Source organism: Ursus maritimus, unplaced genomic scaffold, assembly GCF_017311325.1.
Source record: "Ursus maritimus isolate PB19 unplaced genomic scaffold, ASM1731132v1 scaffold_53, whole genome shotgun sequence".
NCBI lineage: Eukaryota > Metazoa > Chordata > Mammalia > Carnivora > Ursidae > Ursus > Ursus maritimus.
The window spans coordinates 118,613-138,399 of NW_024426697.1; the positions used below are offsets into that span (position 1 = coordinate 118,613).

Here is a 19,787-nt window from a genome sequence, read left to right on the forward strand (position 1 = left end):
GTGGTTGTCCTGCATAAATGACCACCGGGGCAGCACTCACAGGCAGACTAAGGCATGTGGTTTGGGAGACTCATGCTGTGTGAATCACCTTGGGAGCTGGTTGTTCAACATATATTATCTGGCCTCCAAGTCAGAACTGGCCCTTCTGTTCTGGACAACAAGAGCTACAAATCTTGTCTCATGTCCCCTCCTGCTATTGGCTGGGCTGGCCCCCAAAAGGGAAGCCAGGAGGGGAGGCAGACACTCATAGCCCAGGATCCTTAAAAATATAGAAACATATAACATGGAAATGCAGCTTGCTCCAAACTGCACGTAGGCAAACAGATGTTTAATTTGAAACCCTGTTTGTTGCCCTATAAATATGGTCCTCACGGGGATGGTCAGTTGGGAGTCTCCCCTGAGGGGAAGACGCTCCACCCAGGCCTCTCAGTCCAGACTCCAGCCTGGCTGTTTCCACCAGGCTTCCCCAGCTAATGAGGTTGGGTGCTGTAAGTACCTGACTTGATGTAACTTTGCCTTATTCTCATTTATTGCCTACTATTGCTTCCTCTGTGGGTAGATTCCTTTTCTCCTTTGTTTCTATTAGGTTTCTATAATAATAATAAAGTTTTCTCTCCTTTTCAAAACTGAAACACAGCTGTCGTGAATCTTTTGTTCAGAAATCAAGTAATTTATAAACTAATATTTTCCATACAAATGGAAAAATAAAACATTAGCCATTAGAATCCATCTATGGATATATAGATAAGATAGATATATCTATGTATACCCCCAGAGGATTTTATCCTAGAAATGTAAGATTGATTTAACATCTGAAAATCAATCAGTAAAATCAACCATATAATGAGACTAAAAAATAAAATGTATACATATTTATGATCATCGCAATCAATTCAGAAGCATTTTTAAGAAGGACAGTATCCATTTCTAATTTTAAAAATTCTCAGCAAACCAGAAAAGAAAGTTCCTCAACTTGATAAAAGATATCTACAGAACACTACAACTAACATCACATTTAAAAATGAAATACTGAATGCTTCCCTCCTGAGATCAAGACAAGGATGCCCATTGTTAACCATTTCTACTCAAAATGATACTGAAGGTTACAGTTAATGCAGTAAGTCCAAAAATGAAAAAAAGTCAGATTTGATAGGAAGAAAATAATTGCCTTTATTTCTCTGCAACTTGATCTTCTGTGTGGAAAATCCTATGAAGTCTACCAAAACAAAAGCTATTAGAACTAATAAGTGAATTTGTAAATTTTGCCTGAAAAAAAATCCACATACAAAATTCAAACATATTTTTATATACCAGCAACAATCAGAAATTGAACACTAAAAAAATAGTATCAAAATTTTGAAATACTTAGGTCTAAACCTGACAAAACATGTAAAAGATCTAAATACTGAAAACTAAGAATTTGTTGAAAGAAGCTTAAAAAGAGCCAAATGAGTAGAGATATATGTTACTTTCATGAATCAAAAGGAGAAGGAACGGAAGAATGAAGGGAGGGGTAAACAGAAGGGGGAATGAACCGTGAGAGACTGTGGACTCTGGGAAACAAACCGAGGGCTTCAGAGGGGAAGGGGGCGGGGGATTGGGATAGGCCGGTGATGGGTATTAAGGAGGGCACGTATTGCATGGTGCACTGGTGTTATTCGCAAATAATGAATCGTGGAACATTGCATCAAAAACTGGGAATGTACTGTATGGTAACTAATATAACAAAATAAAAATTAAAAAAAAACAAAAACAAAAACAAAAAACTAAATCTTGTTAAGAGTTAAAGTATTTCCAAATTAATTCACAGATTTAATTCAATCTTAAAATCCAAGCAGAATTTCTTCTAGAAATTGACGGGCAATTATACAATTCAAATGGAAATTCAAAAGGCCTTTAATAAGGAATTCAACTATGAAAAAGAACAAACTTATAGGATCTACCTTAATTTAACACTTATTATAAAGCAAGACAAGGTGATATTGGTGTAAAGACAGAGAAATAGGTCAGTGGAAAAGAACTGAAATTCCAAAAGTAAAACCTTACATTTATGGTCAATTGATTTTTGATAGAAATACAGAAATAATTCATTAAAAAAGATTAGTCTTTTCAATAAATGGCACTGAAAGAATTGAATAGCCATGTTTTTAAAGGAACTTTTATATGTATCTTGTACTATTTACAAATAGATTTACAAAAATTTACTCGAAATGAACCACAGACAAATGTAAAACAAACTGTAATACTTCTAGGAAAAAAAAACACATTAGGATATTATTGTGGGGTTAGGCAAAGACTTTTTAGATACTGTAATAAAAGCATGATACATTTTTAAAAATGATGAAATGTTATCTATCATAATGAAGAATTCTGAATTCTGTTCTTAAAAAGACATTAAGAGAATAGGACAAGCCACAAGTTAGGAAAAAATATTTGTGAATCACATATCTGATAAAGGATTTGTATCCAGACTGAATAAAAACTCTCAAAACTCAATAATTTAAGAAAACTCACAACCCAATTTAAAAATAAGCAAATGATTTAAACAGATACTTTACCAAAGAAGATATACAGATGGCAACTAAATGCACCAGAAGTTATTCAACATCATTAGCTATTAAGTGTACAGAAATTAAAATCACAATGACATACCATAACACCTACTAGAATGTCTAAAAGTATAAAAATTGATCATACCAAAAAAGTGGACCATAAGGGGCGCCTGGGTGGCTCAGTCAGTTAAATGTCTGCCTTTGGCTCAGGTCATGATCCCAGAGTCCTGGGATCTAGGCCCCCATCTGGCTCCCTGCTTAGCTGGGAGCCTGCCTCTCCCTCTCCTCCCTGCTCTAGCTCTCTCTCACGATCTCTGTCTCTCTCTCTCCAATAAATAAATAAAGTCTTGTGAAAGAAAGAAAGAAAGAAAGAAAGAAAGAAAGAAAGAAAGAAAGAAAGAAAAAGAAAGAAAGAAAGAAAAGAAAGAAAGAAAGAAAAGAAAAATACTCCTACACCACTGGTGGTACTGTAAAATCCCGTCACTGCTTCGGAAACCTGGTTTCTTAAAAAGTTACATATATACCTTCCGTATGCCCCGCCATTCCACTCCTAGGTGTTTATCCAATCTACAATGAAATGAAAGGATATGTCATTAGAGAGATTTGTGATGGAAGGTTCATAGCAGCTTTATTTGTAAGTGTCTTAAAACTGAAATGACAAAATGTTTTTTATCAGGTGAATAGGAAGCAAATGGTGATATAGCCAAAAATGGAATTTTTCTCAAAAATAAAAGGAATGAGTTAGAGATACACATAATAATGTGGATGAATCTCAAAAACTCATGTTGAATAAAATAAGCCGGACAGAAGATGGTACATAGCGGCAGTGGGTGGTAGGGAGGAAGGGACCAAGAAGGAAGGATTTAACAAAGGGCACAAGGAAACTTTGAGGAAAAATTGATATATTTATTATTGTGATTATGGTGTTATTTTCTTGGAAATATACAATATGTTAAAACTTATAAAATTGTATACTTTAAATGTGTACAGTTTATTGAATGTCAATTATATCTCAATAGTGCTGTTAAAAATTAAGAAGCAAAAAAAATGATAAATTTGACTCTCTAACACCATGAACTATATGCCAAAAATCAGCAATGACACTTTTAAAGACTCATTAAAATCTTAAAATTCATATTTAACATATTTAAAAGAACAAGATACAAATAAGTATAAAAATAAAAATAGTATACCCTAAAACCTAATTATGGTGGCACACGTTTGATATAAAATTATCTTATGGCTCTTATTATACAAATTTTCTAAGAGCAGAATAATATTTTTATCTAGAAATTTCATTTCCACCAATCATTCTCACACACACACAAATATTTGCATGAAAAAGCTTTTGAAAGAACACTGTACATTTAATTCAGGCATTGGTATAAAATTGCCAAAATATTCATACAGCCAACATTATAAATAGTGAATAATTGGAAAAAAACAAATATATATCATGGGATAAATTAATAAATGTTTAAATATATAAAAGCATATGTTTTTATTGTGGTAAAATATACATAAAATAAAATTTACCATTTTGACCATTTTGAAGTGTAAAATTAGTGGCATTAAGTATATCTGTGTTACTGTGCAACCATAAAGCATATATTTTGCATCTAATTATAAGATATGACTGAAAATATTTATGCATTCATAAATAATATCTATAATACAGTTGATAAATTTAGAGAAAAAAATCTGAAAGGATAAGATCTATAATGCAAGCGGTAGCCTTACATAATTACATAAACTTCTCCTTTTGCTTCTCTGATTAAAATTAGCCAATGACAATAAAACATCTATATAATAAAGGATTTCATTCGTAAGTAAAGGATCACAATCTTCCAAATGCCTTAGTGGGTGTGAAAGTTTAAAACAAATTAACTATGTAACTTAAATGACACAGTTGCCCTCCTGACCTGTGTCAAATGATGCTGTAACAGCCTCCTATCTCCAAAGGCACAGTCCCCTCTGAAGCCGGTGTTACTTGTGTTTTTGCCAAACTTCATTACTCAGAAAATTAATGACTCTTGACTGTAGGTCCCCAAAGACCATTTAATTTTTTCTCTTTTAACATTTTCTGCACATTAAAAAGAAAAGTCACATTTGACATGGAAATGCATTTCTCTCCACCATTATGATTTCAAATTCATTCCTTTCACCAGTGGAAAGAGTTCCTCAGCCCTTAGAGTAATTTCTTTTCTTTTCAATGATGGAGATAGTAAGAAAATATCTGGAGGCTTCTAACAGCGCTAAGCCCAATTCCAAGTCTGTCCAAGTTGTTGGAGATAGTAAGCAGAGGGAGTTCTATGCATTCCCAGACATGTCAGTGAATATGAAGACATAAATACCTTTATAAAAATATCACTTTCAACATTGTGGTCTTAATATTGGCTATGGTCAAACAATCAACAGAAGCTCTGATTTACTAACAGAAGAGTAAGTATAAGAAAGTGTGTTTCTTTGACTGTAATTCCCATTGTAGGATCTAGGTTATATTTTCCTCTAGGAAAGAAAATGGATTTCAGTGATAATTTTTATATTTTTAATGTATCTAAGATATATTTATGAGATGTCATTTTTTTAGAATGAATTTCCCTTCTGTAGATAAATGTCATTGCCTGGAGGTTTGTGTGCATAAGGTATGCAAACAAATCTGTATCTAACTCAATGTGAGAAGTATTTAGGGTAACTTTGGATAGATATTCAACCTCAAATTGAAAATAAACTGTCTTCATCTATATAAAAGTATATGAGCATGCCTTTGCATTCGTCTTCCTAAGCCCGAGAAGAACACCATAATAACCGAAATGACAGCATCTCATGACAGTCCTGTGCTCATTCTGAAGACTCGTTAGAAAGACAGAATAAACAAAATCAGTTAGTTACACTTTAGTGTCAATCTTATTAACTTCCATCATAAAGTAAGTTGTAATATCTTTGAAAAAAACAGCTATATTTTGAAAATTGCATAATGCTCAACATTTGAGGGCTGAGTAAGATTTCACAGTAATACACATTATCTCAGAGATTCAGAGAAAAGATGAAAGGAAGGTGGGTGGGCTGCAAGTATATAAATATTCCTTTTGCATCTCCATTTGATAGAAATATTTGATAGTTATTGAATGAGAAACTAATTTTCCTAAGAGGATTTTAACTTTTGAGTAAACCTTGAACCTCAGTTAGCGATTTTTCTATATATTAGAAGCTCTGTGAATGAGGCAAATAGTCCCAAACAATTCTGCCACAAACAATTCTGCCCCAAACTCAGAAGAAAACACAGTAAGTTAAACAATACAGTGAATTTGCTCATAAAACAAACAAACTCAGTATGCAAGGAGAAAATATCACAAAGAGGAAAATATCAGAAAACTTCAAAGTTTAAGATCTAGATTGTATATTAGACATATTTGAGTCCCTACAGGTGAAAACAAAATAATTCACTGACTGGAAGATGAGAGAGGGAAGAGAAGGCAGTCATCACTTGTATCCGCAGGAAAGGTAACACAAATGCAGCTGGTAATGCAAATATTCAGAAAAACAAGTAGCTAGGCTGTGTAGCAGGAGGTGGGGGAATCAGCAGGGTGTGAAGTTGTTTTAAGAATTAAGCTAACTTAACCTAAAAACACACCAAAGAACAAAGATCTTCTTTTGGAACAAAGACCTCCAGTTTTGTTTTGTTTTTAAAGATTTTATTTATTTATTTGTCAGAGAGAGAGCACAAGCAGGGGGAGAGGCAGGCAGAGGGAGAAGTAGGCTCCCTGCTGAGCAAGGAGCCCAATGCGGGACTCCATTGGATCCCAGGGTCCTGGGATCATGACCTGAGCTGAAGACAGATGCCCAACCCACTGAGCCACTCAGGTGTCCCTAAACAACTCTAGTTTTGCTGTAGTGTCTATATAGTGAGCCCAAGTTATGCTAGCACTGTTTTTCTAAAACGGACCAAAGTGTCAAGAAAAGACTTGAAATTGAGGGTGAAATTTTGTGACTTAGTTTCTGAATAGGGAAGAATTTTTGTTACCCCTAAAATGACACTCCCTCAGTAATCTACTTAGTCACATGGGAAAATCCTATGCACAGGATAGACAGAAAATGTAAATATATATATAATATATGTTTATGTATAAACATAATGAAATATAAAAGCTTGAATACCTTATACTTTAGAACAGTTAAAATAATTTATAATCTATGAGAACGTTTATCTGAATCTCACATGCAGGTTGGAGAGAAGTCAGAAGTCAGTGATGAGAAACGGTACAGTAACAACATTCATTCTGCTGGGCCTGACGGATGACCCTGAGCTGCAAGTTCTGGTTTTTATCTTTCTATTTCTCACCTACACGCTGAGTGTAACTGGAAACCTGACCATCATCACACTCACTTTTGTGGATCCCCACCTTAAAACACCCATGTACTTTTTCTTAAAAAATTTCTCCTTCTTGGAGATCTCATTCATATCTGCCTGTATTCCCAGATATTTGTATAGCATAGCAACAGGTGACAGAGTCATTACCTATAATGCTTGTGTCATCCAAGTGTTTTTTACGGACCTCTGTGGAGTATCGGAGTTTTTTCTGTTGGCCGCCATGTCCTATGACCGCTACATGGCCATCTGCAAACCCCTGCATTATGTAACCATCATGAGCAGCAGCGTCTGCAGAATTCTCGTCATCTGTTGTTGGATGGCTGGCTTATGTATAATAATCCCACCACTTAGCCTGGGCTTAAACCTAAAATTTTGTGACTCTAACATAATTGATCATTTTGGCTGTGATGCATTTCCCCTAGTGAAAATCTCATGTTCAGATACATGGTTCATGGAATGGACAGTTATAATCTGTGCTGTGCTGACCCTGAATATGACGCTTACTTGTGTGGTTCTGTCGTATGCCTACATCATCAAGACAATTTTTAGATTCCCTTCCGTTCAACAAAGAAAAAAGGCCTTTTCCACCTGTTCTTCCCACATGACTGTGGTTTCCATCACCTATGGCACATGCATTTTCATCTATATGAATCCTACATCAAAGGAAAAAGTGACCATTAATAAAGTGGTTTCACTGCTCATTTCTTCTATTTCACCTACATTGAACCCATTTATTTATACCTTGAGAAACAATCAAGTTAAGAAAGCCTTTGAGGACTCAATCAAAAGAATTGCCTTGCTCTCAATTAAGTAAAAGGAAATATTATTTTTAAAACATCTCAAAAACAAGAATAAATGTATTTTTGAAGTCTATAACCTTGCTTTTTAATAATATTTACTTCAGTTACATTAATTTCTCAACACTTCTTTAACCTACCTTCCAATGAGCCCTGCTCATGCCACTCTCGTGTTTTGATTTTCAAACCAATATTTGATAGTTTTGCATATGAATTTCTAAAAACCATTCTGAAGAGAAATTGACTTCTTAATATTATTACATAAGAAGAGTTATTCCTCAGGAAAATATAGGGTAAATTGTTTGTAGCTCTTCAATATACACAATAATGATATCTAAACACATGTAATAAGAGTAATTTTAGGTAAAATGTCTAAAATGGTTGAATAATCACATAATTTAAAATACATGTGAAAAATACTGTCCAATTGCTCCAATATTGAGCAAAAAGATGGAAATTCACTACAATGAACATACAGAAACACTGGATAAAATGTAATAAATATTCTCTTAAGTGTATAGCTGAAATCATTGCAAAGCTGGAAACAGGAGGTGTCGGAAATAAAGACTCATATAAAAGTGGAGCAATAATAAGATAACTTGTGGGTGCTGAAGTGAGTGTAGACTAGAGGGTGAGCTCAGGAGACTGCATCACGGATCACACAGGGTTAGGCTGAAAGTCTCAGGATTAATGTGGTGAGAGCACTTGGAACGACACAATAACTGCACATTCAGTGAACGTTTGAATTAGAAAACCACACTCATTTGAACAGAAAGATTACTTTTTTCCTGAGAAATATCATCTGCAGCTTATAGAGCTAGGAGTCAAGGGGAAAACATTCCCGTTATATTCGATAGCCTGTGCCTACCTCTAATACAAATTAAGCTCTTACAGTCCAACTTCCGCCATAATAACTGAAATAAAGAGTTTTACCTATAAAGAATGGAAAAATCCACAGCAATATAATTCCTTCGATTAAGGAATTTACATCAAATTAACTAATTGCTATCCGGAAAGCAATGAAATACAGACATGCCATTGCCAATTATTTGGAGCACTGAAAAAGCTGTAGTGAGAAGAAATTCTGTTATCTTAAATGCATTCATTTTTTAAAAATATATAAACTAGCCCAAAAGTGAAGAATTTATAATGAATTTGGAAAAAAAATTAAAAGCAAACAAAAGTAAATGGAAAATGTAACTTAATATGGGTAGAAAATGAAATCAATTAAATAAGTTTAAAAAATTCAAAAGCCAGTTCTTTGAAAAGTCTAATAGCATAGATAAACCCCATTCCAATGAATGTGATGAGTAAAAATCAGAAATGCTCCATATTTTATTAGATCGTGGACAACGACATAAGAAAACAAAATAATCCTGATAAATATGGGAAAGAATAAATAAAACAATTGCATTTCCTTGATTTTAAAGTCTTATTCAAGTTGTGCTTTTCTGAAATGCAGCTATTTCATACAATGGATGGCATCTACCATCATTCATAGGCTAATTGCCGACATTTTCTTTTCAATTCTGATACAGAGTATAATGGCATGCCTTAAAATTGATGTTGTCTTTAAGTTGATGAGATTTGATATATCTTTTTTATGTTGAGGGCATTTTACATACACAGAAAACTCAAGAAACTCTAACAGGAGACTAAAGGAATTAATAAGGGAATTTGGTATTCTATCTGAAAGAAACGGAAAATGTTTTAAAAATCTGTAGACTGTAATAGCAAAAAGCAACAGGAAACCAATGAGCAAATGTTATTTTGGTCATAAAAGTCAAAAAAAGTTTAATTACCAAAAGAATAAATTTAACATAGAAGCACATTATGTATTTAAGGAAAGTATAAAATCTCTTAAAAGAATGTAAAATATAATTAGAACAAAAGAAAGCCAGTATTCTGGAAAATTGAAAAATTTTGGTATAAGCATGTGTCTGTGTGAATGCATAGATTATTTATGTATTGTAGAAATATTTGTTTTTATATATCACTGAGCTTATAAACTATTGAAGGAAAACAAATTTTATGAAGGTTATCTGAAGTAGGAACTTAAGCAATGTAATCAGAAAGAAGAATGGGTAGAATGAGTCAAAGGAAAAAAAACAAAATAAAAAATTGATCATATAATCTCACTTATATATGAAGGTTTTGTTATATAATCTCACTTATATATGAAGGTTTGGTGTGTGTGTGTGTGTGTGTATATATATATATGTTTTGCATTGTAATATCAGAGTTCTTACAGAAGTATAGTTTTAACGAGTGGAAGGAAAATGATTCTCAGAGTCAGTTGGGTTGCATTAGTTGCCAGAGAGGCACAAGTCTTTGTATATTGGGAAGAATAGATTCAGTGATGAGGGTGGGCTCAGAAATGGACCTCACTGTGATGAATTTATCATTTCATCATAAAAATGATCAACTGTAAATGCCAGGAGTGGACCCTCATTTATGGGAGCAGTCTAGCGCTCAAGCAAACCATGAGCAAGCCCAGGCCCCTTGCCTGTGATAGAGACTCATTCCTGGGATTCAACTCTGGAATTCAGGCACATGATCAGAGCTGGTACTGGCCCCATCTCAATATGGAGAAAATAATATCAAGCAATATAGCGAAACATTTCACATGGTAAATGAATTGGAGCCTCCAGGACAAATTGTAGGAAATCTACTGTTTTGGGAAACCCTGATTTTCTTTTGAAAATATTTTAAAAGCTAGCATAGTATCTAGTCTGTGTTAGTTGAGGGGAAAAATTTCTAGACAACATAATGCCACAAATTTAGAATTTCAAAGTCCTTGGCTTTTGGATTTAATACTCTACTGAGAAATGCATCAGGAAAACAAAAGCAATATCAATGAATATACAGTTACTCCTCTTCAACTGCTATTTCTCAGATTGACAGATAAGGCAAAGAAGAGGCAATTATCACTTTTTTTCAGGAGTGAATATACTGAATATAATCAGAGTAGTAGTGCTTCTTCATAATTTACTACCCTAACCAGAAAAAAAAATCTTCAAAAACAAAAGTCAAAATTTTAGACTCAGAATATAGCAAATTAAATAAGTAAATTCAATATCCCAGCAGTTTTAGCTCTATCCCAAATAAGAATAATGTAGCATCAAGTGGAAAATTTGACTTAACTTTTTGCCAGTAGGGGCTTGATTTCAGCTCAGGTCATAATCTCAGGGTCGTGATATGGAGCTCCGTGTTGAGCTCCTCACTCAGCACAGGGTCTGCTTGTCCCTCTCCCTCTCCTCCTCTCTCTCTTTCTCTCTCAAATAAATAAATAAATAAATCTTAAAAAAAAATTTTTGCCAGTAAATGTTTTAGGCGTTGAATATATATGAAACTGTGTTACTTATAGATGCTATTCCTGATAAAAACCACCACTTTAGCTTCAAAACAATGTATATTTTCAGGGTGACGCTGGAATTGGAGGAAGAATTGATTACACTGAATGACATCCAAAATAAGCCAAATTTATCCTAAATAAATAAATAAATAAATAAATAAATAAATAAATAAATATTTTTTAAAAAGGAACAAAGGGGCACAAAAGTATGATTACAATGTGAAGGATAACGGAGGGTGAATAATAAAAGGAAAATTACTGTGAACAAGAATACTGAACTAGAGAGCATATAATTAAAACAAGCTAGGCACTTTTCTAAGTTTCAGATATGTAGAATTTAGTTTTTTTAAATAGCATATAAATGACACTTATTATTTGCACTTCATAGATGATAAGACTGAATAATAGTGACAGCAACTTGTACTTGGGGAATGTGATAGTATATTAAATCTGATTTTTTTTTCTTAATGACATTGGTACCAAGATATTGGAATGTTTAAACCTTAGCCAAACAAATTAAAAGTAAAAAATAATCATGATGATATCATACAATCCTGTGAATGTCACACCCAACATATCTTAACATTCCAAACAACAAATTTCTCACCAATAGACAATAGACAATGACTATAAAGTTCAGACAAAAAAAAAATTCATAAGGGAGAGAGAGGAGAAGAAATGAATCAGGAGAAAGTTGTTTAGAGAAAAAACATGAGTTCAAAAATTAGAATAATGCTAGATCTCAAAATCTTAAGCAATGGATACAGAAAGCCCATATTGAAAGCCCCAAACTATTTGTGTATATTTGCACTTTATCAATAACCAAACTACAAACAAAAATGAAGTCTTTAACAATTCTTGTTTAAGATTTAGCTCTAGGATTTATCTTCAGTTAGCAGTAAAATATAAATACAAGTAACTCCAATCCAATGTGCAGATAAAAATAAAACATAAATTGGGAATAAAAAGTGAAAAAAGGACTCATAATGTGTCGTTAGAGTGTGGTATAGATAAAGTAATCTGATTTTTCAAATATACCTTGAAATTATCCAAATATACCACTGTGGAAACTAATGCCCTTTTATAATTTTTTTTATTGTAAAAAGTTGTTGATTCACCATTTCAGGAGCTTCCCAGGTGAAATCTGAAACTGGTCCCAATACATGAGGGCAAGGAGGGACCAAAAGAGGCAGGCCATGCCAGATTGATACACTGTGGTTTTAACAAGCAGGGGACTATATTCTATATGATGCTTGTCATCAGGGGCTGCAAGTTGAGTAAATCGCTACACCCATCCTCCAGAATGTAAAAGTTTATGTCAAAGCTCTAGCTAGGTTCAATCACATATACTGTCTAGATGGTTTCAACAACACACTGTTCTCTCAATACTGTGTCCTCGAAAATAGCTCCCACCATGGGAACAATGGGCAGAATGACATAATCGACATAAATCTAACTTTATTTTAGGTATCAGTTAATTGATGCTAACATATTTCAGCGCAATTTTTTCACTTTAAATTATTTTAAATTATTTTTTCCACTTTAAAGAGGTATAACTAACAAGTAAAATTATAAGATATTTAACGTATACATTGTGATGATTTGATATATGCAGACATCGCGGAAGGATTCCTCCCATCTAGTTAATTAACACATATATCTGCATACATCTGCATATACCAAATCAACACAATGTATATGTCATCAAATCATCACTGTATATATATTTGTGTGTGTGTGTGTGTGTGTGTGTGTGTGTGTGTGTTTTGGTTTGGCTTTTTGGTTTTGGTTTCAAGGTTTTTGGGAGTTTGTTTGGTTTTTTTGTAAGAACATTTAAGTTCTACTCTCTTAGCAAATTTTAGTTATACAATACAGTGTTATCAACTATAGTCACCATATTATACATTAGATCCTCAGACTTTATTTACCTTATAGTTCCTGTGCTTTTACCAACCTCTCCCTATTTCCCTTATCCCCTAGTCCCAGCAACAACTTTCCTACACTCTGTTTCTGATTTTTACTTTTTTGTATTTTGAAATTCCACATAAAAGTGATATCATGCAGTATTTATCTTTCTTTGCCTGACTTATCTTGCTTAGCATAACGCCCCCAAGTCCCATCCATGCTGTCACAAAAGGCAGGATTTCCTTCTCTCCTATGGCTGAATAATATTCCGTTGCACATATATATACTACATCTTCTTTATCCATTCATATGTTGACAGCCTTATAGGTTGTTTCTATATCCCAGTTATCGTGAATAATGCTACAGCAAAAATGCAACTGCACATATCTCTTCAATACCTTTCCTTGGGATATACACCTTGAATGGGAATGCTGGATTCTATGGTAGTACTATTTTCAAATTCTTGAGGAACCTCCATACTATTTCCATAGTGGCTACACCAATTTGCATTCTCACCAATAGTGTACGAGGGTTCCCTTTCCTCCACATTTCACTACAATTGTTATCGCCTGTCTTTTTGATAACAGCCACTGTAGGTAATATCCCATTGTGGTTTTGATTTGCATTTCCATGATGATTATTGATGTTGAACACCTTTTTTGTGTACCTGCTGGCTATTTGTATGTCTTCTTTGGAAAAATATCGATTCTGATCCTCTGCCCATTCCCCATTTTTTAAACTTAATTTGTTTCCTTTTTTTTTTTTTCCTTTTTTGCTATTGAATTGTAGGAGTTCTTTATACTATTTTGGATACCAATCCCTTACCAGATATATGATTTCCAAATATTTTCCCCCATTCAGTAGGTTGTATTTTCACTTTGTTGATAGTTTACTATGCTGGGTAAAAGTTTTTTAGTTTGATGTAGTCCCACCTATTTATTTATTTATTTATTTATTTATTTATTTATTTATTTTTGTTGCTTCACTTTTGGTGTCAAATCCAAAACCCATTGCCAAGATTGATATCAAGGACCTTACCTCCTATGTGTTCTTCTGGGAGTTTTTTGGTTCTAGGTCTTACATTCAAGTCTGTAGCCCATTTCAAGTTGATTTTTGTGTATGGTATAAGATATGGGGCCCAGCTGCATTTTGTTATATGTGGCTCTCCAGTTTCCCCAACAGCATTTATTGAACAGACTACCCTTTTCCTATTATATATTCTTGGCTCCTTTGTCATAAATTAATAGACCATGGCCTCATGGCAAATTTTGAAGGACATGGATCTATAGTAATTTGATTTCAAGATCTGAAGGAACATTAAGATATTGAACATGAGTTAATAATAATAAATGATTCAAATATAATTATATGTACATTAATCTAGAATATGTTTAGAACATTGATGTATATATCCAAATATACCAATTATGTTACCAATGTTTATTTTAAATAATACCTATAAGTATATTGATATATTTGGGGGGGAAGCCTGGAATTTTGATACTATAATTAAGCAGTATGGCTTATATGGTTTTACATATTTTTCCTTTTTCTTGTCTAAGTATAATTTCCCAAATACAACAAACAATTTATGTAACAAATCAGTAAATGAAGAATGTGGTTTCCTTATGATCCTCCCTTGTGATATCTCTCAGTTGATGTGATACGACAGCAAGAAGGCGCTACAGTTGTTTTATAACAGATTTTTCAGTTGTCCTACTGCCTTTTATCCACTGCTGCATCCTCCTGTCTCCAAGGACACTGTCTCCAAAGAAGCCATAGTTAGTGTATTTTTTTTTAACCACAATTTTATGTCTCAGAAGATTCATTAATGACTCTGTTCTTCAATCATCAGAGACTTTTTGTTTATTCACTTAGTAGCATTCTTATCAAATAAACAAATGTCAAGTTAGCTATAGTAATTGTGCTCACAGCCCTGAGAGATCAAAACTGCACCTTTCTTGAAACCGGAGAAGGTTACTGACATTCCACAGCCTTGTATTTTTTTTATTTTTTGTTTAGTTTTCTCCCTTCTGTGATTGGAGTTATAATAGCAAACAAGGAATTCCATGTAATTGGTTGAAGATAGGTACTTCAGTGAGGTCTATGCATCTTGGAGTTATGATTATGGCAGTGGATTCATAAACAAAAGTGACCAGAAGCTCAGATAAATACCTTCATCCCAAATACCATTTTCAATTTAGGAGTTTTAAAGCTTCATGTATTTCAACAACCAACAGAAACTATGATTCACAGTCATAACAGTAAGTGAGAAAAAAATGTCGTTTTAACTGCATTTACTTTTATGTCATTTGAGTTTTATTATGCTCTGGAAAACATTTTTTACCTATCTTTTAAAAATTGGAAACGGGAGTGATAAATTTCTGTATTTGGTAAAGCATATATATTTTTTTCATTTTTTAGAATGTGGTTTCTTTGGATATATAAATGTAATTTTCTGAGAGACTTTTACACACAAGAATACACTGACATTTAAAGGGATTAAAATTTGATAGCTATCCAGAAATATATTAACTGTATCATCAATCTCACATCAAAAAATTAGATATATATTCACATAGTTGTATAAGCATACCCTCACTCTCCCAGAAGAATGACACATCGACTAAAGTTTCATCCTCATTAGAGATCCTTAAACTCATGTCAAACATATGTTTTGAAAGTAGAATAAACAAAAACCAGTTAGTCACATTTCACTGAGTCTTTTTTAAATCTTGTATTATACCTTATGATACCTTAGAAGGGGTAAAAAGCTTGTTCTTAGAGCATAGAACAACATCCTATGGTGATAGGGCTGAGTAAGTTTAGTCAATCTATGATGTATGTGTTGCTGAGAAATTAGGAAGAAGGTTGGAGGAAGGTAGGAGATGGGCAGCAGAAATATTTCTCCCACATCTCAAATTTGATCTAATACAGTAGTTGAATGTATCTCTTGATTCCCTTAGAGTGTTCTGTCAGTCCAACCATGAGCCTAGTTCAGTTCTTTTGTTGAATATCATAATCCTGAGGTCTTAACTGCTTTTGCTCCTTATACAGAGCTGACCCTGTCCCACATCAGTAAAACAACACATTAGTTTATGCACTAAAAGTAGTCCACATACAAGTGAATTGGAGTCCCCAGAGAAAACTTCTAAACCTAGAGACACTAATTTTAAAATGAAAATATTTGAGTCCTCACTAATTAACTGCCAATGCCTTAAAACAATCTGTGGAAGAGCTTTAACACAAACTCAATCAAAAAATTTCGTGTCCTCAGGAATTACTATCTTGCTTTCAGTGGCAAAAATTGCATCAATAGAATTTTAATAGAAGACAGAGCAAAGAGAAGGCAGTTTCTCTTTTATCCACTATAAAAGTAATAAACAAAAGCAAAAAACTTGATCATTAAAAGTAAAAAAAAAGAAAAAAAATCCAACAACAGATTCCAACAGAAAATTTAAATAAAATTAATATCAAAGTGCTTTGAATTAAAAAACCAAATAGAAAGGAAAATAGCTTCATAGGTTTCTGAAAGTATGCTATAGATAAATTCACTTAGAAACATTTATTGGATGGCTGACAATGTATATAGAGCTGTGTTAATTGTATGGTGAAAAAAAAAAACACAAGTTATGAGCCCCACAAATTAGTATTCTCTCTTGAGTGTTCAATTAGTAGCAAGCATTGTTTTCTATGGGAACACACTGATGAGCTTTAAAGATAGCATAGTCATCAGACTTGCAAGAAACTGCAGAGGGCTTAAAGATAAAGTTAAAAACCAACGGAAGAATAGAAGTTACTTAGTGAGTTGAAGACACAGAACAGATGTTTCATGAGAAACGTTTACTAAAATACCGATCATGTGGAATGTGTTCAATAAATGTAGCCTATTATGCTTTTGAAAAAAGCATTTTAAGGTGAGGGAAAAGAGAGAGAGAGAAGATTACATTTCATTTGTTTGAAGTCCATGTGAAATGTCCAAATAGATATGTCAGGCTGCATCTGATAATCAGACAGGACTACTATAAAATAAAGATACAGATTTAGTGAAGATCACTTGAAATATTTCAAAATATAGGAACTGATGAAAATACAGAGGAAATATTATGGCAAGAAATGAAGAAAACACTAAAAAAACAGCAATAAAAGGATCAGAAAAACCTATCATCTGTAGTATCTTTGAAGTGTATCAGAGCACTTTATGAAAGTATAAATGTATATTGCACAAAGTGTATTGCACATTAAGACATTCTATATTCTGCACCACTGCGAGTGATAGGTGATTACTTAGGGACAGAGAAACCTTAGAGGGAGGAGGTAAAGATATAATGTGTGTGAATGTAAGTGTGTATGTGTGTCAGTGTGTGTATATGCACCCAGGATGGAGTTTAGAGATATTCATGGGAGAAAACGTATATACGATAAACAAAAACAGAAAGCAAAATCCTTTAATCATAGAGCTGGAACAGACTTCAAGTAATTACAGAATGTGCATAGTAAACCCAACGCATCTGACATACTAGTACCTTAAGAAGGAACAATATGTCAAGCCAATACATCAGAGAATTCTTGAAGATCAAAAAGCATCTGATGAAATGACAGATCCATAGGAGTGAAAAGAAGTCCTTTACAGAGTGTGCATTTAAATTGTAAATATATTTAGGGGCGCCTGGGTGGCACAGCGGTTAAGCATCTGCCTTCAGCTCAGGGCGTGGTCCTGGCGTTATGGGATCGAGCCCCACATCAGGCTCTTCTGCTGTGAGCCTGCTTCTTCCTCTCCCACTCCCCCTGCCTGTGTTCCCTCTCTCGCTGGCTGTCTCTCTCTGTCAAATAAATAAATAAAATCTTAAAAATAAATAAATAAATAAATAAATAAATAAATAAATAAATAAATTGTAAATATATTTAATAATAATAAATAAGAAAAACCTGACTATGATAGAGTTCATATTGTTAAAATAATCTATAATAAAATGTCTCAATGTTACATGAGATTTAACAGACATCGGGAATCAGCAATGAGAAATGGTACAGTAACAACATTCATTCTGCTGGGACTGACAGATGACCCTCCACTGCAGGTTTTGATTTTTATTTTTCTCTTCCTCACCTATATGTTGAGTATAACTGGGAACCTGACTATCATCTCCCTCATCTTATTGGATTCCCACCTTAAAACAGCTATGTACTACTTCCTACAAAATTTCTCCTTCTTAGAGATCTCATTCACATCTGCTTGTCTTCCCAGGTACTTGTATAACATAGCCATAGGTGACAAGGTCATTACTTACAATACCTGTGCCAGCCAGGTATTTTTTTACTGACCTCTTTGGTGTAACCGAATTTTTTCTTTTGGCCGCCATGTCCTATGACCGCTATGTGGCCATCTGCAAACCCCTGCATTATGTGACCATCATGAGTGGCACAGTCTGCAGAAGATGTGTTTTTTGTTGTTGGGTAGCTTCTCTATTTATTATAATCCCCCCAACTAGCCTAGGTCTAAATCTGGAATTCTGTGATTCTAATACCATTGATCATTTTCTCTGTGATGCATCTCCCCTCCTGAAAATCTCTTGTTCAAATACTTGGTTCATGATAAGAACTAGGAAGATTGGTAGGGGAAGAAAGGGATAAAGAAAGGGGGGTAATCAGAAGGGGGGATGAAGCATGAGAGACTATGGATTATGAGAAACAAACTGAGGGCCTCAGAGGGGAGGGAGGTGGGGGAATGGGATAGACCGGTGATGGGTAGTAAGGAGGGCACGTGTTGCATGGTGCACTGGGTGTTATACGCAACTAATGAATCATCGAACTTTACATCGGAAACCGGGGATGTACTGTATGGTGACTAACATAATATAATAAACATTAAAAAAAAAAAAAAGAGAAGGATTAGAAATATCCTACTGTTAAAGTCCTTGCACTACATGGGAAACAGTATAATATTATTTGAAAGTAGATTCTGATCAATTAAAGGTATATATATATAAATACTTGGTTCATGGAACAGACTGTTATAATCTGTGCTGTGCTGACCCTCCTTATGACACTTATATGTGTAGTTCGGTCTTGCATTTATATCATCAAGACAATTTTAGGATTCCCTTCTGACCACCAAAAGAAAAAAGCCTTTTCTACCTGTTCTTCCCACATGATTGTGGTTTCTATCACCTGTGGCAGCTGCATCTTCATCTCTATCAAACTTTCAGCGAAGGAATCAGTGGCCATGAATAAGGGTGTGACGGTGCTCACTACCTCTCTCGCTCCAGTGCTGAACCCTTTCATTTATACACTGAGGAACAAGCAAGTCAAACAAGCCTTCAGTAACTCAATCAGAAGAATTGTGATATTTTCCAGGAAATAAGAGAATGTGAAGTCAAATAAATAAATATGATGAACCAGGGGCGACTGGGTGGCTCAGTCATTGGGCGTCTGCCTTCTGCTCGGGGCGTGATCCCAGCGTGCTGGGATCGAGCCCCACATCAGGCTCCTCCGCTGGGAGCCTGCTTCTTCCTCTCCCACTCCCCCTGCTGTGTTCCCTCTCTCGCTGGCTGTCTCTCTTTCTGTTCTCTGTCAGATAAATAAACTCTTAAAAAAAAAATGATGAACAAATATCATGAGCCAAATTTCCTGGTCACGTTACCTTATTCAATCCACTCTCATTCATCCTGCCCTAGTAACATCTTCCTTACAAACCTCTTTTAAGATCCTTCCACAAATAGGCATGTTAATAGCCTTTAAAAATTTAAGTCCTAGCTTTACCTCCAAATTAGGAAAATCAAAAAACAAAACACAACAAATTAAAC

The 19,787-nt window shown here is 34.2% G+C and overlaps 2 protein-coding genes across 2 annotated transcripts; both read left to right on the top strand.

Annotated features, from left to right (window-relative positions):
* Nucleotides 1-6,802: 6,802 nt before the first annotated feature.
* On the top strand, nucleotides 6,803-7,781 carry LOC103656559 (olfactory receptor 6C68-like). Its single transcript, XM_008683978.2, has one exon. The coding sequence runs from the start codon at nucleotides 6,803-6,805 to the stop codon at nucleotides 7,736-7,738; it is 936 nt and encodes a 311-aa protein (XP_008682200.2). The 3' UTR covers nucleotides 7,739-7,781.
* A 10,218-nt stretch (nucleotides 7,782-17,999) lies between these two features.
* LOC103656557 (olfactory receptor 6C2-like) lies at nucleotides 18,000-19,406 on the top strand. Its single transcript, XM_008683977.2, is given in 3 exon segments — nucleotides 18,000-18,293; nucleotides 18,295-18,569; nucleotides 18,958-19,406. Coding segments are annotated over 3 exon segments (957 nt in total). The 3' UTR covers nucleotides 19,346-19,406.
* The last annotated feature ends 381 nt before the right edge of the window (nucleotides 19,407-19,787 follow it).